We start from the raw sequence: 21,194 nt of genomic DNA on the forward strand, positions 1-21,194 counted from the left end.
ATAATGCATTCATGTTTCATTTCAAGTCCTAGCTAATACATCTGCATTGCATTTTACTAAGTAATAGATGTGCATTTTTACCTTTCATCCATTTGATAATTTGCTTGTGAATCCATTTACATATAGGTTCCTTTAAGTGCCATTACTGCATCTTTCTGAATTTATCGTCAATGTAGTAGAATCCTTCTTGTTAAACTGGAATGTGCATTGATGACCTGAAATCAGATTTTTAAAGCAGCCATTTTACCATACCATGTCTCTCCGATACAATCTCACTGCTGTATATGGATTCATTCACCCATTTCCTATCTTTCTGGCTGTTATCCTCCAGCTATAGAGGAGAGGGGTTGCAAACAAGTGGGGCAACCCCTCCTCCCTTTGCCCAGCTCTCTCTTTCTCTTTCTCTTTCTCTCTCTCTCTCTCTCTCTCTCTCTCCAACCCTCACACTGCAATGCCACACAGGAGAATGGTGCAGCAAGATTAGAGGACAAATAAAGTGAGCTGCGTGCAATGCAGCGCTAAATAAAATAAACTATTATTTATCAGCTTAAAACACAATGCCCCTGAAATAACAGATAACATCCTTAACACCTTACACAGTGTTGCTGCAATAATTATTCTGTTACCAAAGCAATTACACTGTCTAACTGTACAGGTAAAACTTTGAAACTTTTGAATTTAATAAAGTTGTAAGGTGTTGTATCCAGGACTAGGGCCAGTGGTCTAATGGGTCAAGTTGCAAATTGCAATAATATTTTGCCTTGAATGGAGGTAGAACATGAGAAAGACACACTTCAGAGCCAGACAGTGACCCCTGCTGAACTTTAATAATGCTAATAACATTTTGTTAAATGAACTACATCAATAAATGATTATTGATAGAGTTAAATGTAAACTATTTCCAAATACACAAATAATAAAACAAACAATAAATCAAATTATTATTGTTGTTTATTATTGTTGTTATTATTGAAACTGTTTAATGTGAAAAAAGCATTGCTCTCATTTGTTACAGATCTTCGAAAAACTACTACTCCTCGTACCACTACTACTACTACTACTACTAATAATAATAAAATAAAAAGAAGAACGAACTAATCTGACAATTTTCCTCTGCCATTTCCACACAGAACTGTTCCTCTCTCATGTTATTTTTGTTTGTTTGTTTATTTCTTGCAACTTTCTGTGTTGACTCTATTGACTGTTGTGATTCTTTGTTGAAATTCCCTGTATATGAGCAGTTTCTAAAATACCCAACTCAGCCCATCTGTCCCCAACAACTGTCACATAGATCACACATTTTCATCAAGCTCTTGGCCTGTATCTGCATACAATGCAGCGCCATATTATACAACTCCAAATAATGGCTGACATGATCAACCATCACATTAAAAGCACCTGCTTAATAGTGTGTAGGTCTCCATTGTGCAGCCAAAACAGCTATGATCCACTGATGCATGACAAGGCCTCTGAATGTGTGCTGTGGTATCTGGCACCAAGACATTAGCAGTGGAGATCAAAATCCTGAGATCAAACCATTCCTGAACAACTGCAGTATGGCAGAACACATTATCCTGCTGAAAGAGGCAACTGCAAATTCAGGTAAATTCAGTTACAATAAGAGGTTTACTTGGTCTGCAACAGTGTTTAGGTAGGTGGCATGTGTCAAAATAACATCCACATCGTTATCTATCGTTAACTGTTTCAGCAATTTGTGCTGCAATAGCTCAATCAGACATGCAAGGATAGCCTTCCCTCCTCATAAGGGTCATTGAGTTGAGCACCCATAATCCAGTCACCGGTTCACAGATTGTTTTTCCTTGGACCATTTTTGGTAGGTACTAACCAATGCATGCACTTACCCTGCTGTCTAGCCATCACAATTTGGCTCTTGGGAAAGTCAGATCCTTCTGCTTGTCCATTTTTGTTTCTTCCAACACATCTGATTCACTTGCTGCCTAATATATCTCATCTTTCTGTAATGAGATAATCCATGTAATTTACTCTCTCTCTCACTCACACACACACACACAATTATTTTTTTCAGACATTACCCACTGAAGAATTTGCAGGGCGTTTGCATTGCCATAAAACATTTTTTAATGCTTTATTCATTCTAAAATAATCGTGTATGTGAAACGCATTTCAATTATTTGTCTTCCACTCTATGGGAAGTGAGTATTGCTTGTTTTATCAGTGACCTCCCTCGCGGTTCCCTCGCCAACAAAGTCACGGTGGGCGGGACAACAGCCCGCAGTTTTCAAGCGCTGCAAATGCCATAGCCCTAAAGCCGGCCGCTGATTCGTTCCTGTCTGCTACAACGTCACGATCATGATTAGAATTGATGATCGGACGTTTTGATTTCATTGTCTGGCGCAGGGGCTTGTGAAAAAAAAAATCTGCTGAATTCGAGCAGCTGCTGATTTGTCAACAAAGAAAGGTATCTATCAAATTAATATGCTCTGTGATTTTTATGCTTTTGGTCAAACACAGGGACGGCCCGGAATAGCTTGGGTTACATGTTAATCAGGGTCTGGTTAATGCATTGCATATAAAATAAAAGTTTCGCGTGGAAGATGTTGGTTTCACCGGGCCTAGCGTCCCTGTCGAAACGCGCGTTTACGAGTATTTTCTCAAATCCAGTCTCTTCTATTCAGGTGTACTTCATTTTGCGCCGTATGTTTGTTGGTAATGTTGAACGGAAAGTTGGATTGTTTTTTCTCCATTCAGGACTGTGATGATTCCTGCGCTGATTCGGGCGGGTGGATGGCGTTTTCCCTCATCACTTCCATTGGAGATGTGATCATTATTTAATTCGCTAGCCATGCGCACTAAGGGCCTTGGAAAAGAACGAATGAAATAAACAACCCTTGCAATGCCTGTCTCCTTATTCGGCTTCTGAAACTCACAAGGCATTATAGCCACAAAAATAAAAACAACGAACAAACAACAAAAACACCGAATCAAATCCAGTTAAAAAGCCAATTTTCCTGAAGACTGCCGATTTATCTGCCTCGGAAGCGACTTGATTTAAACCGGTTAATCTGTTTCGTAGTCGGCTACTGCTGTTATAGCGTTTTTAGCATTGCAGCTAAGCGCTAGCTGCATCAATAAGGTATCGGCCAACTGAACTTGCTACAGCACACCGTTGTGTGTCTTTGTTCAAAGACTGCTAGAGGCTTTAATAAGCGACCAGATAGGATGGAGAAAACGTCTGCCTTAAGGCTACCTATTTCATTATACCTCTCAGGCCATGTTAGTGTTACGTTCTCTGTTGTAATTTAGTTTTTTTACTGCACGCAAACGGCAGAGGAACCTTTGAGGGCAAGAGACCTTGGAGCAGCATGCATTGTGCTAATTTACAGTCCTCTGTAAGATTTTATTTTAAGGTTAGATTTTTTTTTCAGGAGGGACTTATTTATGCTCACAGAGATAATGATCCGATGAAAAGTATCATTTTAGTTAAATTTTAGTTTAATTAAAATCACGTAAAATAAAATGCACAAACGTTTCCACGTTTCTGAAAGTCCTTTGTTTGGTAAAGTTTGTTAAAAAAATCATCATGGCTGAATGATTATTTTGACAAGTTTAAACTAAAGTTCATGAAATTCCAGATTTGTCTGGAATAATACCTATAAATTAAACGACTTAATGGAAAACTGTGAACTGAGCCATTATTGTATTAATTTGTTGGGTGAAGCAATACTCATGAGAAGTTGTTAAATCCTGTACATCTGCACTGATGTTACAGGGTGACCTTGCTAATGCAGTTACAATGGTGTTTAATAGCTGAAAGTAATTCACTGACCCAGACATTTTACAGTGATATTTAGGCATCATGTTAATGGGGAATTTTGTGGAGCAGTAAACCTTAAACTGAGGCAGTTGTGCTGAGTTACAGCAGAGACAGGTGTCATTATTAGCATGAAAGTTAAACGTTTTGGAATCTGATCCGTTTGAGCAGAGTGTACAGATGAGTAGGTGGAAGAGGTGGAAAGACAAGCTGATAAGCATGAAGTAGTAGTTTATTCCAGCATAGCACTGGCTTTTTATACATGAAGCAGAATGCAGGACAAATCTGGCTTAAACATTTCCTACTGTTCTTTCTGTTTGTAATTTAAATGACGTTTCACTTTGTATGTGAATTGAGTGTAAGAACGGAGTATGTCCCAAATGGCCTGGCCATATTGTATAGCTGGATGTCTTTAAAATGGCATTCATGGTCAAATTCATCTTGGCATGGTATTGTTACAGGTGTTATCACCCAAAAAGTTCGGTAATACTATTGTTTAAATGTAATCACAGCCATGTATACCCTTTGTTCAGTTATGGTCCTTGATGTCTTGCTGCCATACCCATGCTAATAATTGATTAAAGTTATTCATTTATAGTTCTAAACATATTCCCTTATGATAGTTAAGCCTTTATGGGAATGAGCTCTTTGTGTATCTTGGAGTAGAATCTAGGTGCATACAATCTTTAATTACTTTTAGTCTCCCCTTTGATGCTTTGGCCCTGAAGCATTGCATCACTTACTTTACAAAGACTACGCCTCCCATCTTGGGTATTTTCCCAGTGGTGGTGAAGAACTATTGTCCTTCTTCAGCCCTTACATTTAATTTCATTGTATGCACATTTTTTTCCTGAAGTATTGGTAACAATTTAAATCAATAATTAATTTAAACTTCAATATTTTCTGAACAGCAAACAGCCCCCTTTTTCAGTAAAACACAAAAGGTTTGGCTGATGCTGCTGTAAAATCATCATAATTGAATATAAAACATTTAAGATAAACTGAAGAGAATGTACTCAGTAACATCTCTCTTGGAGAAACCTTCCACATTAAAACATTAAAAGCTCAACTTAAACAACAACTCCACTAAATGAGACAACTCACCATAGAACTGCACCACAACCAGATACAATTGTTTTTATTATAATCTATTTAACTTTTATGTTTGAAACTTTAAAAAAAAGCACATAAGCATTGACAAAGGTATTTATCTAGAGAGAACAGGAACACCTGATAGTTTTTACAGCCTTTTAGGGCAGCAGCTTGTTTTTCAAAGCAAGCAGTTTTTGACTGAGATTTCCTCTACCAAACTGTAACATCACCTTCTGTACAAAGTAAAATGTGTTCCTCATACCTCATCTTCCCAGTACCATCAAATGATCACCTGCTCAGAAGGCAAAACAAAGTCTGTTTATTCAGGTGGCTAAAGAAGAGCAAAAGTATAACAAAGCATATAAAGGAATTGGAATTTTGCCTCTTTGGATTTTGCAACACTTCTTCATGGTTTCTTGAGATTTTGATAAAGGATCACACTTTTTTCCAGCCATACCAACCTGTAGGAGAACCAGGTTCGCTGAGACAAGGATGCTTCATCTTGTGGGTATTTCTTGAACTGGTTCATTGCCTCTGCCAGCTTCTCAAGTATGTTGTGCTTTACATGAGATTTCCATTCTTGTACCATCTCTCATGTCTTGTCTAAGTTTATACTCTATGTCTACAGAGAACTCTGGTATATTAAAAACTGTGGGCCACCAGGCACGGGTTTCAACTCTCATTCCCTCATTTGTATTTAAACTCCCAGGAATTTTCACAGCTGGAAACTTGCCATGGGAATTAACGGGAATATATGGGAATTGACAGGGAAACCTAAATGTAGTTGAAAAAAATATTGCACAAAATATTGTAAATCTTGGCTAAAACAACCAGATTTACTGCAATTTCAGTTGAATATCTACCCTTGCACATTCATGAATCCTATGCACACAGCACCTACTGCAGGATTATTGAGGTCATACCCTCAATATGTGGGTAGCCTCAACATGTGCTGTGTATTCCTCAATAACATAACAGATCATTTCTTTCATCCTGCACACAAAAAAATGTCAAAAAATGTCCATCATGGTGAGTATTTTACATAAAGTATTTACATATTACACAATTATATTTAAAACTCCTTGTACTTTGTGAAGCTATTGTGCAACAAAATTATACAATTGTTAATAAAAATACAGTGACTGAACAGACGTGTAGGCTAAATTATATAAAAAAAACTGTCTAAAAAGACTATCCCACAATCAATCCCACTTAGTCACTCCTCTTCCCCATTCAGGCTCTGAATACCACAGCAATATTGATTTCACAGGTTTGGGTTTGAGTGAGAGGACTGCATCAGTTAGTCAAATACCAAAGTGTATTTATATAGTAGCTAGCCAGCCAGTAAATTAGATATGCTAAATGTAAGCTAGCACTATTTCATTGACATTTATGAGGCTAGCTAGCTCAAGCTGTTATGCTCTTTTTTTCTATCCTTTCTGCTAACCAGTTTTCTGTTATTTTACAGAAGTACAGTTCTGGTCAAAAGTTTGGACACATTACTATTTTTAATGTTTTTGAAAGATGTCTCTTATAATAACCAAGCCAGCATTTGATCAAAAATACAGAACAAAACAATTTGTGAAATATTGTGAAACATTACAATGCCTTTCTGATTTAATATACTTTAAAATATAATGTATTTCTGTGATGTAAAGTTGAATTTATTAGCCATTACACTAGTCTTCAGTGTCACATGATCCTTGATGATCCTTATCATTCTGTTATGCTGATTGAGGAGTATTCATTTATCTAGCCTATTTCTATTTGTTTGCATCAATTGTAAAAAAAAAAATTATTTCAAAATATTCCAATCGTTTAACTAATTATTTATATATCTGTGTGCAGTGCATAAGTATTATTACAAGCTTTTTATCCAAACATCTTCTATAGAACTATGGCACACACATCTCGTGTGGATACATTTTACCTCAGCCAGCATTGTCATAACGTAATTTTTTAAAAATCTGTTTGAGATTGAATGCATGTCAGCTTATGTTGAAACCAAATTTTTATATCTATGCTACATGTATATGATACAGTTTAGATAAATGTCTCCAAGTTTCTAATTAATTCCCATAAATATTAATACTAGTTGTATTAAATGAAGGGAAGAACAATATTTGGGTGGCACAGTAACAGGAACTCAATAGACTGCACACATATTATGGTTCTTTTTTGAGCTCCCCAAAGGGTTGCTAGCACAAAGTCATCAATATACAGGGTAGGGGAAATTCTGAATTCTTCCTCTGACAAGAGTGTTCACTTGAAAGCACAAATCATTGGTAGACCTTCACCTGAACAATGTCAGAAGAAAGTACCGTCTCCAAATTATCTTCTTTGTTCAACAAGGCTTGGAGCATTTCAATTATAGGAACATACACAGTTGACTGTGTGTCTTTACCTATTACAAATTCCTCAAGGAAATTACCAAAGGAAACTCTCTAGCTGTATATGAGGCACTTATGAAAATGGTTTGGAAAATGGAGCCTTTGCAGATACATTATGTATACATTGCATTTTGAGAGAAAGTACATCCAAGTTTGTGTTGAAGCTGAGAATGAAACTCATCTAGATTTTCCTCATCAAATTCAAGCGACTCATCAAAATGAAAATCACTGTGGTTATGGACATCATAGGTGGTGGGATCAACAAAAGAAGACATGTCTTGCTTCAATTGCTGTAGGCCTGGGGAAAAAATCATTATGCTTTGAAGACACATGTTTCTCAGAAACACACATCCTCATAAGGGCAGTGTACTCTTTTCTGCACTCTGAAGTGTGTGTACAAATGTCTTCACTACATGGGCCTTAAATCACAAAGCTGGCATCTGAGGACAGCTTCATGGGTTATTTGCATTTTTGTGCAAATGATTTTTGGAAAAATTAACCTTGATGGCATTAAATGAGTTAAATGTGCAGACAGATTTTGTGGAGGCATAGTAGAGGAGATGCAAGCATGTTTTAGTCTTTAATGTTTGATTAAATTACCTTTTTTCAGTAATGAAAGTGCAAAGCTAACATGCCCTTCATATGTATTCCCTTCCTTGTACTTGCAAGAAGGAATAACAGATCATAATTAAAAAGGTATTAATATAGTTTACTCACAACACTGATAATTATTCAAGTTAGAAAACTGCATAAACTTCATTAACTTCCAAAATTAAGAAATAATTTGCATTTTCAAAACAGTCTTCCAAATTTAACATTAAACAGTGATGGGTAGTAATTAAATTTTTAAATAATTGTCAATTGATAAGGCCCATGTACTCTATAATTTTGTTAAAATGAAATAATTGATGCTAAACTGCTAAATTGTTACTTAAGTATCATTAACTGAGCTAATTAATTTATTAAAACATGAAATAGTAAATTATCCTATTATATTATTATTAGTACATGTCCATAATGTTTTTTTTTCTATTTTTCTCAAAGTACAAGATGAATTTAAAACTACAGGAGCGTCGCTAGCTGCATGTCGAAGTAGTTAAATAGCTAGCTCAAACTCAAATGTCTGTAAGTGTTCACCGTGGCAGGTCTGTCTGAATCGCGTCATTCTGCTTCTCATCTTCAACGTTGCATGCGCAAATAAGCCTCATTTACAATAGTTTCACTTGAACAGAAATAATTAAGTTCTGTGAACCTAATTTAAAATGCCTTAAACAGAATATATTAGATACTCAGTCAAAATAATTAATGTCGACAGAGCAGAAAAAATAAGATGAATGTATTTTATTATGTTGGCTTTGTAGAAGCCAACATTCTGTTTTCCTATTTCAGCTTAGACAAAAATTTATAAAATTTAATGCAGCCTAGGGCTTTTGAGCCACAAGCACCAAATTCGGATATATTGTAGACCCTGGGCTGAAGTTTGTTGCTATTACTTTTCTAAGAGATCCGAGTACTGGTACTTCCAGTACTGGGTCTCAAAGTGGCCTTTTTTCCCCATAGACTCCCATAATAAATTTGGAGGTTTATAACTTGGCAAGCTTTTGAACTATCTACACCAAAGTCGGCCAGCTCCTTTAGGGTGATACTCTGAACAAAGGTTTAAACCGACTGGCCTTTTGGTTGTGCCGCAGCCCCGCCCCCAAAATATGCAAAAACAAAAAACTTTTTACAACATGGACATGTGACATATCAAAACACTCAGAACAATGAGGGGAACTTCCTCAGAAGTATTTGGATGACGTCACATGCTCGTCTCCACTTGCCTCCAAATGTTTTGGCACCCTATCTTTCTGTCCACTTGCCTCCAAAAGTAACACTGACCCTTATGTCCACTTACCTCCAAAAAGCACCGGCCTTTGCGAATACTTGCCTCGTCAAAGCCAACATCAAAGTTTGTCGCGACGAACTTTACAAATCTAGTTGAGTTTACAATGCATCATCTTTCACAGTGTAGGTGGTTTGTGGATGTACTGGTTGCAACAGCACTGTGACACCTCAGGAATGTTGTTACCAAGAAAACCATATACATTCCTGTCACACTCTCTCCTTGCCCTGTTTATCCATGACTGGTGACCATGCTATAATATTCACCAGGACTGGAACATTGATCCATTTTAAGACACCACACCTGATGAAGCGGTCAGTTGTTGCTTTGGGCACTTTTGTATCTTTACTGCTGTTAGGAGATCCACCATCCTAGTCTATCGCCACATCTTTACTTCTTTTTGGTTAGACAATCTGAAAAACAGTATTTTTTTTACATACAACAGAAAATAGGCAATATTTGCATGGCCCTTAATGATTGCCATCAGATTTTTATAGATTTAATTAATCTATGTGGAGCCATCTTGTAATAAGGAGGCTGCGGAATCCATGTGGCAGCTACAGCATGCCAATTAATTCCCCTAAAGAATTTAACCACTGCCATGGAGACTGCCAAAGCTCTCTTTAAACACGTGACTGGACAGTTGACTGAAATGCGCAAGACAACATGTGCAAATAGCAAAAACTGTGTGCAAAAACAGCATGCAAACAGTTTGATATGGGTGGTGCTCTGTACATGGATGTATATTTTAATATTTGGTGTAGGTCAGTGCAGTCCATACAGTTGAGTGTGCATGTGTGTTTGTGTGTATTCTGCTCGGTACAGTTCAGTTCATTTATTAAGGGGTCTGATGGCTTGTGGAAATAAACTGTTACACAGTCTGGTTGTAAGGGCCAGAATGCTTCGGTACCTTTTTTTCAGATGACAGGAGCCTGAAGAGCATGTGTGAGTGGTGTGTGTGGGGTCATCCACAATGCTCTTGGCTTTGCGGATGCAGCGTGTAGTGTAAATGCTCGCGATGGAGGGAAAAGACTCCAATGATCTCAGGTGTCCTCACTATCTGCTGCAGGGTCTTGCGATCAGAGATGGTGTAATTCCCAAACCAGACAGTGATGTAGCTGCTCAGAATGCTCTCAATGGTCCCTCTGTAAAACCTAGTCAGGATGGGGGAGGGCTTTCCACATAGGAACAACAGGGAAATGTTGAAGATGTCAGTGAAGACATCTGCTAGCTGATCTGCACATTCCCCGAGCACCCTGCAAGCACCCTTCCGAGGGGTTAACTCTACCAGCGAGAAGTTGGCCCCCCACCCAACGCAAAACATCAGCAAAATAGTCTTGTTCGTTTGTGCTCCGTTTGTGCTGGTTAAAATTACGAGTGAGAATTTCTGATAGCAAAGGGAAATGTGCTGAAATTCTTGTCTGTGGCAGAAATATACTTTTGAAAAAAACAGGCTAGAAGAAAAATACTAATGGCAATTAATTGTTTTATCCAAATCAATACTGTTTGCAATTCTGGCAATATGTAATGAGATCTTGGATATTCTTTAAATGACTAATGTGAGTTGATTAAATGAAAACACACTGATACCTATCTTGTCTTACAGACATTGTTGAACCTGGAACCAATACACCTACAGTCAAGTCATGCCACAGAGTGAAGATCCTCTGTGAAGATCCTCTCCATAGACCCAGAATATGTTAGAACTTGGCAAATCGTGTTGAGATGTTCACACAATTATCAAGCAAGTGAAAGGGAGCTCATTTGTGATCCTGTGTATGCTGAATGGCTTGCAGAAGTGAATTGGCTGGGATCTCATTCTCACCTTGCCTGAAGCATGGAAGCATGGCAGGAGAAGCGGGGTGTGCATACTGTGAGTACTGTGTGTACATGAATAAAACCTCAGAGTGAGTTGTCTGGGTGTGAAAAGATTTGTATGATTCAGCGCATGACAGATTATCTGCTTATATACTGGGTATAATATTTCTATATGTCTTTCTCTCGCTCTCTCTCTCTCTCTCTCTCTCTCTCTCTCTCTCTCTCTCTCTCAATATACAACAAAATGTATTATAAGCTAATTATTAAAAAGTTTTTGAAACTCTAACCATTTTTAAGTCTGTAATCATAGTCACATTTTTTATTCTAAACTAAAAAAAATCTCTGCATTATAGCTATAACAATAAAAGAGACTATAAAAAATGCATTTTATAAGAGAATTTTTTTTTAGATGAATTTGCGGTCTGTGTTCACTGCTGAGCAACAGCGTATCCTTGAGCGTTACTATGAAAGTGGGATGACCAATCAAAGCAAAAGCTGCTTCCAGCTCATTCTTCAGTGTGCTCAGGAGACCAAGCTTGACTTCAGCGTTGTCCGGGTTAGTCACTGCTTATTTAATAAACTTTATAACACCTTGGGACTTGGGGAATTGTTTTGTTTAGCAGCTAAGGGAATTGAAGAAATAAAAATGTCCAAAAATGTTAAAATAAAATGTCATGATTTCCTTATGTTCTTGTTTACAAAGACTGGTGCAAAAAACATCAAGTTCTGAAGGCAGAAACACTTTGTTGATTTTTGTCTCATTTTTGTCTCATTTCCTCATCAACAAAGTGTTTCCACCTGCAGTTTTGTTTTTTTTATTGTTGAAATACTGTTCTGTTTCAACTCTGTATAGTATTGTATGTGAAAATGCGACCCCAAATATTTAAACTATCCTGGCACTCAACAACCATGCCACAGACATGCTTTTCTTTATTCTGGTGTTTGTTTTGAACATTAAATGGTGGACTGTACCAGCTTGAATATATTCTCTTCATTGCTGCCACATGACTGACTGATTGGGTACATTTGTGAATAAGCAGTAAGAACTAGGGATGTACCGATCCAATATTTTGCATTCAATGCGATCAAGCATTTTGAGTGGATCGGGTATCGATGGTGCCTGACCGATCCAAATTTGATACCCGTGGTCATGGGTGCCGGAACCATTATATGTGGGTGGGACAGGACACACCCACTTTTTAAGACAAATAATATTCGGCCACCTACTTTTACCGTCTCTATTCAGCGCATGTGTCTTTTTTTTTTTATATTTCTTTTCAGAGCACCAGCAGTCGAATCCATTCTGCTTGAGGAATGCCCTAATAAATTAAACCATTCCGCATTTTACCTACAGCATTGACCACGCTCCTGCTTCCTGAAATCCATGGGCGTCGGAACCATTATTTGTGTGTGGGACAGGACACACCCACTTTTTATTTGCTTCCGACGCCCATGCCCGTGGTGGTTTATTAATGAACAGCAAACATCATAGACTATTGCTTAAACTTATAAGAAAAATACACTTATATATTAAATTGCATTAATGAAAATAAATATAATAAATTTTGCAGGAAATATGTTGCACAACCGCCTGCGACAGATAGGCAAGTTTAGCAGGCACCCTTTCCATCTACCTCAGCACGTTAAACATGTCGCTCATTTGGGTGCAAAGTTTACTGTTTAATACATTTTGCACTGTGTTTCAAGAGTTCTAATTTAAGATTCACTTTAAAATATTGCCTTTTCTTCAGAAAATAATTTTATTTAATAATTGCAGTATATATGATTTAGATTGTTATACCACTAACTGTTAAAAGTACTGTTTGCTACTGCATTAATACTTTTTTAAGGTTTCTTGTGTTTTCATTTTTCATCCAGTAATGGGGATTTTTGTATTTCTTTGCCAGAAACAAATAAATCTTAATAACTATACATTCTTTAGCTTTAAAGGTAGAAGAGAACACAGATATCGGATCGGTATCGGCCGATACTGGCAAACGCCGGTATCGGCCGATACTGGCAAACGCCGGTATCGGAATCGGATTGGAAGAGAAAAAGTGGTATCGGTACATCCCTAGTAAGAACTGGCCTGAATGAATACTTCTGCTTTCAGATATTAAATACCCATTCCAAACATTGTTCCACACAATATTTAGTTTTTTTTTAAGGGTACAACAAACATTTCTGAAAAATAAATATATTAAATATAAATATGTTGCTCACCACTGAGTTTATTAAAGGGTAATTCCCTCAGTGTGTTTGGTTAGGAATGTTTTCAGAATAGACTTGAGAGAGTCTCTTTTTTTCTATTGAGTGGTTAGTAATGGGAAAAACTAAAGTGGTTGTTGCATTAACAGTTTGCTATTTGTTTTTTTCAGACATGGGTAGGCAACAAAAGACGAAAGCTGGCTTCCAAAGCTGATAAGAATGGTGTGGTGTGTTTGTCTGACCATGCCATTGTCAGAGCTGGAGGAACTCTAGGCCCGGTATTAACGAGTGATATGGCTGCTGTTTGTAGTGTTCAGCATGGGCCTTCTACGGTTCACCTTCTTTCTCCCCAAACCACCTGCCCTTCATCTTCCTCCTCCACTTCCTGCTCCTCCTCCTCTTCCTCCTCCTCCTCTCCTCCATCCTTTAATGGATCCAAAAACAAAAATGATGTTATAGTGACTGGTGCTTACTCTCTCCCACGCATTGTCGATCACTTAGGCTCTTCATCCCAGAGCAGGACAGCTGCAAAAGTAGTACAACTAAATCCTAATACTGAATTGAGTCTGCATTCTCAGCCTCTCTTGCACCCAGATGTGGTGTCCCTCCAACACAAATCTCATCATATCCCCAGCTCCAGTACCTTCATGTTTAGTCAGATGAAAATGCCTCGAGACCTAGCATCAGTTGTCCCCAGCTGGGTTAAGCAATGTGGAGCTCAACAGCACCAGCAATGGCCCCCAACTTCACACTTACAAACAATGACAAACCTACACCAAACTGCCCCAGTAGGTACTACAGAAAGTGGGGTCAGAATCCAGCAGGTGTTCACCATTGCTGGGTTAGCAGAGGCCTCACAACGACCTTCAAATGAAAAGAATCAAGATTGCCGGATAAGAAATACATGTGTGCCTGATTCATCAGAAACGTTTTCAATTGCAATGGAAACAGGGAATGTAGATGACGAATATTTAAGGGAAGAAGAGCTGGCAAACATGGGTGCCCAGATGCAGCTGAGCAAGTCAGGAAGTAGCAATGTTAATGGAGAGGAAAACAGTAGGCTCTTATCAGAAGAGCCTTCAACAATTACTAGCCAGGCTTTGTACACTGTGACATCAAAGAACCTACTGGAGGTGGCACATAGTTCCCCAAGTTCTGTGCATTTTGGAGAAAAAGGGTGCCAGACCAACACTGCTTTGCTGCTTGATTCAGGCCCCAGTAGCAGATATCCATTAAGACACTTTGCAGAGTCCTCTCCATCAAGAATACCCAATCTCAAGGTATAATAAAGATGATTTTCTATTTGTAATTTTGTAAATTAATTTGCAACTTGGTGAATAAATATTGATAAATATTTTATCAATTGTTCATCAATAATTTAGTTTAATGAGGAATTCATTTAAAATAGTAAATATTTCTTTTCTGTTACCAGTATTAAACCTATTCATTTAAATGAAAGAGACGACTGTCTGTCATGGGTGAGTGTAAATGAAAAAATATTGACCACAGCCTATTGGAAATAAGGTTTGAGATAGCGATTCAGACATTGAGGCAACTTGATTGCCACTTAATAATTTTAGCATTGCCATTTGGTTGACAGTAATAGGGGAATGTAAATTGTTCCAAATTATAAAAATATGTATTCAGATTGCAATCAGGATTACAGCATTTTGTTAGGGCACCACTTCATGCTAGTACAGTTAGCCAGAAAACATTTTAGAGTTATTTAATGGGATGTTTTAATGGCATATGTGAGAGAGAAAAAATAAAATGTTAGCAATTTTTACACAGTAACTTATTATTGTAATGTTTAAATTATTAACTGATGTTTTGTTGATTACATTAGTGTTTAAATGAAACTCGTGTTGAAAAATGGTGTCCAATCTTACCCGCAAAGGGTCGATATGGGTGCAGATTTTCATACCAATCAAGCAGGAGCCACACCTGATTCCACTTGCTTAATCAGTTGATCCTGGCTTTCGAGTGAAGTGTGGCTTCTGCTTGATTGGAATGAAAACCTGTACCCACACCGGCCCTTTGTGGATAAGAATGATCACCCCACAGAGTATTATATTGTATAAAAGACTTGAGAATCACACTCAATTTAAATTAAATATAAAATTAAATATTTCAGTAGTCATTTTTACATAAATGACCCATAAAATGTGTATATTTTGAAATTTATTGCGAACTTTTGAAACAAAGTATTATGCCACGCTTAATAAATTAATTAAATCATTGATTTAATTAATTAAATGAATTACATCAATGATTTAATTAATAAATTAATTAAATCATTGATTTAATTAATTAAATGAATTACATCAATGATTTAATTAATAAATTAATTAAATCATAAATCATTGCAGATTTGGTTTATCAGTAGGTTCTCCATCCATCTGCATTATTCTTCAGTTTATCAAATGTATCTTAATAGAATTACTACTGCTTCTTGCCAATACTGTGCAAGAGAATTGACTTATTACTGTTCAAAATTACAACAAAACAAACATGTCTTAGTTTTACTCAAACTCAGTCCTGTTTAAATAATTCATGTGTAACATCTAGTCAAGTCTAATGCCAGTATTAGCAGTTGTTAATATTAGTTATTATTAAATCCTCACTAAGCAGGCTTAAATCAATTCAGAATGTGTCTCTAGATGTTGATAGATGACTAGCAACAGCGGTGTGAGACTAGATGTCTTCCCTGTCAAATTCAGGAAATTAAATTTCAGTCTACTGTGTTTTCAAGTGTATTGACCCTCTAAACTGATGAAAATAATTGTGAAGACCTTGCAAAGTATTCTTCAGATTTTGCCAAATATCTTACCTCAGTATACAGTGGGTGTCATGAGGCTCTCTAAAGGGCAGTGGCATGGTGAATGGGACACAAGGCATGTTTAGGCATTCTGTTTACAACACTGTTAGCAGTGCTCCTTTTTCCTGCCCTAAGTGTGGCATGCTTCCTGCAAACCTAGGACAACAGATGCCTTGTAGAGTGAGGGGTGTCATTATCTGATGTGCATAGCCGGTGGGAAAAAACCGGTCTGTGAATTTATGGTCAGTGTGGTGGTGGAAATTTAACAGCTAATATAAACCAGGCAGTTTAGAAAAGAACAACTAACAAAACGGAAATCTGCTGCTTAAAAGTATTAGTTACTTTAGCATTATAAGAATAACTGATTTTATCTTGTATATTTTTTGTTAATCAAATGAATGAATATCATGGTATAAATATATAACTGATTATCAGCACATGCCTATAGCTGACAATGCAATCATGTTTTAGAAAATGTTTAGTTCTTCGTTTTATTAATTGCTAATTACATCTTTTAACAAAAACTTAAGTCTTAAGCATTTTAAATGTATTTTAATGCTTTAAGGATAAGCATTATGGGACACATTACAAAATGGAATGATTTTCTAATGACTAGTTTAATCATAAGATGTTTTATGTCTTTTCTTAGGTAAGTATCATGTCATCTCCCTGGCTTCTTAGCAGCTCCCGTAAAAGAACGGTGAGAGCACCCAGGTCTTTCTATTATGCCTTGTATTCATGTTCAGAATGTGAACAAGCACCCTTTATAAATCTTGTTCATATGCAGCTCCAGGATAGGACTCAGTTTAGTGATGAAGATCTGTACACGCTAAAGAGGTACTGGGACAACGGCATGACCAGTCTGGGCTCTGTCTGCAGAGAGAAGATTGCAGCAGCTGCCACTGAGCTCAGCGTGGACAGTGAAATTATCAAGGTCTGTAGGTTACGTTTGTTATTTCTGGACCCTGAAGTGTTTTTTTTTTTTCTAATGGTTTAAATAAGGAAAGGCTTTTATGGATATATTGATATTAAATAATGATTATAACCATCAGCATCAAGTCAGAATTGTTTTTCAATAAACTCATGTTTTAACACATGCAGAGATGTGTGTGATCTTGACTGATGTCTTTCCTGACTTTGCTTGATTTTGACAGGCTTTCTTGGCTCAGCAAGGAAGGTGTTTAAGTTGAAATAGATCAGCCTATTGATGTTCAGTGGTAGATGAATAATCAGGTTGTAGAACCCAGTGTGTGAGGGTGTGGAGGAAGACCTGGTTGGCAGGTGTGATTCTAGCAGTGCTCCGGGCTCACATTTATTCACACTGCGCTTTTCAGCTCATTTTCAAAAACTCAATCAAAAAAAAAAAAAACAAACCAACTGAAAAAGGTTTGTTATTAGTTCACAATCCTCTGTGTTTGTGTGTTAGCCACTGCCAGTTCAGTTACACATACACTCTAGTTCCAGATGTCAGAATCATTAATAAGTATCATAGAATTTTTTACACTTTTTTTTACCAGTTTTTCACAGAGCCCTGTGCCCACACATTCACATGCTCATTCATACCTAGAGGTAATTTATCATTGTCAATCCAGCTCCTAGCTACTATTGTTTTTGTTAGAAAACTGGAGAGCCTGGAGGAAATTCATCTAGACACTCAGGACCAGTTTAAGATGACTTGGGTTAAAAAGGATTGATATGATATTAGTACTGTATCAACAAAAAGAAATTGCTACAATTGCGTAATTCTACAGATTGTATGTAAATATAAGGTGTAAAATTAAGGAATTGTAGCAGTTTGTTACATGTCCATGCATACACACTTTTTGCTCTTAAACATTAACTGTTAAAATTTTTAATGCAGACATGGATTGGTAACCGCAGAAGGAAGTATCGACTGATGGGTATTGATATTCCACCTCCCAAAGGTGGGCCAGCGACCTTTCCTAAAGTAGCCAGTACAGAGCTACAATCACCTTTGACCCCTGAGGGAGACAAGCCTAAGTCTGTTGAGCCACCACAGGACAGCGAGCAGAATGGTGCAGTGTCACTTATTTTATCTAAATGTAAATCTAAATGACATTTTCTATTTAAGTGTATTTTACTGTATCAGTAATTGTGTATCTGTTGGTCAAGCCTTTTTCAGTCATTATGGTTTTGTGGTTTTTATGCTTGATTTGGAATTTAAACAAATACGTTTGTAATTTCTTTAAAGATGGAGCAAGTGACTCTTATCTGAGGGAAAATGATGAAAGGACTGATGGACTGAATAGATCTGGTGTCACTGAGAATGTGGTAGGTTACAGTTTATCTCACATACATTTAATATTTTAAATGTATGATTGGATTTTTTTCAGTACAGCTTTGTTTACACTGAAATGACACCAATCAAAGGTTTGAAAAGTGTAAAATTACAAATATAAATATATGTATCTTGATATAGTATAAGGGTCTTCACTACAGCTCTTAAAATTAGGTAAATACAACCTTAGGTGAGCATTACATGACACATTACACCTTGTCATTATTTATTTAACAAATTAAAGCCAAAGTGGAGAAGCCATGTGTAGGGAAAAAAGTGCGCCCCATATTACTTCACATATCAGTCTCTCACATCGCTTACAAAAATTTTGCTCAATTTTATTTACATTACTTCAGTCCATTGAGGTTTGGGGCAGTTCTTTATGCACTCCTCTTTTAAGGTCCTGTCTCAGCATTTCATTCAGGTTGAGGTCTGGAATTTGACTGGGCCATTGCAACATCTTGATTCTTTTCTTTTTTGGCTATTCTGTAATAGATTTGCTGGAGTGCTTGGGATCATTGTTGTGTTGCATGACACAATTTCAGCCAAGCTATAGCTGTCAGATAAATGACCTCATGTTTAACTCAAGAATACTTTGGTATAAAGAGATAAGATGTAAGATGCTTATGTCCTGTGGTTGCAAAACAAGCCCAAATCACGCTCCATCAACATGCTTGACATTTTGGAATGAGGAATGAGGATTAGTGCTTATATGCTGTGTTTGGTTTTTGCAAAACTTAGCACTGTGCATTATGGCCAAACATCTCCACTTTCAGAAATCTTGATGGTTTGTTCTGATACAACGTTATACAATCCTAAGCTGTGCTGCCTTTGTTCTCGTTTTAGAGAGCAGAGGCTTTCTCCTGGAAACCCTATACAAGCCATATTTGATCACTTTTTAATTGTACTGTCATGAACTATAGCATTAATATTTTAACTTTTGCCTGTAGAATTTGAAATGAGATATAGGTCTTTTTTGCTGTGATGTCCACTCCTGTGAAGAAGACAACTGTAATCAATGAGAACGATTATTCACATTCTAGAATGATGGACTTCAAATTGTCAAATTGGCCTTATAACCCTTCCCAGGTTTATGGGTAGCAACAACTGCTTCTCTAAGATGCCATTTCTCCCTAATTAAATAATGGCACAGTGTAATATGCGATATGTTGTTCATCTGAGTTTGTATTTATTTTGCCCTGATTCATAAAACCATAGAGTTCAAGAGGGTGTATCTTTTTTCACGTTATAGTATGTGATATACAGTTGTTGACATTGTACTTTGATTGCATTTCAAAACAGAAAATTGAAATAATTGGTGAAGGTGATGATGAAGATGACAGTGATGTGATTGCCAGTGACATGGAACACATGCATAATCTTTTAGAGTACAAAGTAAGTAGTTAATGGAATGCATTTCATTTTAATGAATTTTCTTTTTCATCTATTTGCTATTGCTACTTTTACTAATTGTTAATAAATGCACTGGGGATAAGGTTTTGTGTAGATTCTCAGCTACTAAACAGCCAATCAAATTTCATAATTCATGGTTTCCTATCTAGTCTTTTCACTGACTGCAGATATGCCAAAATCCACCTTGGAATATTGATGCTATATGATGTTTGCAGAAAACTGTATCAGTGCATCAGTGATTTCTCCTAGGCACACATGGTGAATGGCAAGTCATGTGTAAATCTGTCTGCTGCCACTCAACTATAATCTGCTACCTCAATGGAAAAAAAAGTTTCTGCATCCTGACAAGATTACGAGTTTGCTCTTTTCTGCTTTCTGATCTCTAGACACCATCAGCTTTACCAAGAGTGGTGTTTGTATGCAAGTGTAAATAAATAAGTCTTCACAAATTATCCAAAATTAAAAATAATATAATTTATAATTATAATAATAATTATAATGTATAATTATAATAATAATTTTTCAATAATAAAAAATCTGGAATAAAAGGCCTTCTGTAATATTCAGCATTATTTATTTAAAATTGTTTGGGTAATTTTTGTTTATAGTCATATCTTTCTATATATTATCTGCTCACAGGACTGCTGTTTACTCATTGATCTAATTCAATATGATTAGGATAGTGAATGCAAATAAGTTGGTTTAAATGTTTGAAATTTATCCTACTATGTGTATTTTAGCATGAGGAAGTCCAGTATCTTGAGAGTGAGCTAGAGAGGCAAAAACAGAAGTACCATGAGCTGAGGACCTTTACTAAAAGCCTACTTTCAGCACTGAAGAGCAGCAACACAGAAAAGCAGCATGTATGTATAGCAAAACACCATTATGGGGAAAATCTACACTGAAAATGTACATAGAAGTAGCTCTGTGCTTTATGCTCATCATGCAATGTCTATGGTAGGACCTTTTAGCCAACCTACCTCACCAAGTGGAAGAAGATTTTGCATCGAGTCCAGAAAGGAATTCTGAGTCTAGCATTGAGATGATCACCAATCAGAAGGATTCCTCTGTATCAGAGGGGGAGGGAGATGCTGAGCCCAAGAGACAGTAGTCCATCCTCTCCTGTATAAACTCACATGCACTAAACTTTGCCTGTGGTAGATTCCCAAGAATTGTAACAAATACACTGCAGCCTTTTTGCTGCTTCAATCCAGTCTTACATCAATAAACTTCTCCAATTGAGTTTCTTCACTTTGATGCCCTTGTTTTTTACTGCTGTTGATAAGATTCTGATAATCAGGTATTCAGTGTTTACGTTCAGATAGCATTAATCTTTTACATAAGATTTAGCATATTGATAATGTACCTGTGATTTATTTATGCACACCTTTATTTGACAAACTTGGATGTACTCGATTGCAACAAAATCTTATACATATATAACTGTTTGATTATGCAAGGTATGAATTGGTTTCTGT

The 21,194-nt window shown here is 36.8% G+C and overlaps 1 protein-coding gene across 4 annotated transcripts; it reads left to right on the top strand.

Moving 5' to 3' along the window:
• Positions 1-2,289: 2,289 nt before the first annotated feature.
• Positions 2,290-20,967, top strand: hdx (highly divergent homeobox). 4 transcript variants are annotated; one of them, XM_060885618.1, is made up of 11 exons: positions 2,290-2,440; positions 10,767-11,033; positions 11,388-11,534; positions 13,357-14,466; positions 16,654-16,704; positions 16,792-16,938; positions 17,866-18,067; positions 18,217-18,296; positions 19,606-19,698; positions 20,457-20,579; positions 20,678-20,967. In XM_060885618.1, the coding sequence occupies exons 2-11, from the start codon at positions 10,998-11,000 to the stop codon at positions 20,825-20,827; spliced, it is 2,139 nt and encodes a 712-aa protein (XP_060741601.1). In that variant the 5' UTR covers positions 2,290-2,440; positions 10,767-10,997; the 3' UTR covers positions 20,828-20,967. The 4 variants fall into 4 exon arrangements, with proteins under 4 accessions (XP_060741601.1, XP_060741603.1, XP_060741604.1 ...); XM_060885620.1 differs by having other exon boundaries at positions 17,866-18,040; XM_060885619.1 differs by lacking the exon at positions 2,290-2,440 and adding an exon at positions 5,376-5,434.
• The last annotated feature ends 227 nt before the right edge of the window (positions 20,968-21,194 follow it).

Source organism: Tachysurus vachellii, chromosome 13 (genome assembly GCF_030014155.1).
Source record: "Tachysurus vachellii isolate PV-2020 chromosome 13, HZAU_Pvac_v1, whole genome shotgun sequence".
Lineage (NCBI taxonomy): Eukaryota > Metazoa > Chordata > Actinopteri > Siluriformes > Bagridae > Tachysurus > Tachysurus vachellii.

Coding starts and splice junctions, on each gene's coding strand:
- hdx (XM_060885618.1), top strand. CDS start 10,998: ATGGAAGCATGGCAGGAGAAGCGGGGTGTGCATACT. Junction 11,034..11,387: donor AGAAGCGGGGTGTGCATACT/GTGAGTACTGTG, acceptor ATTTTTTTTTAG/ATGAATTTGCGGTCTGTGTT. Junction 16,705..16,791: donor GCAGCTCCCGTAAAAGAACG/GTGAGAGCACCC, acceptor GTTCATATGCAG/CTCCAGGATAGGACTCAGTT.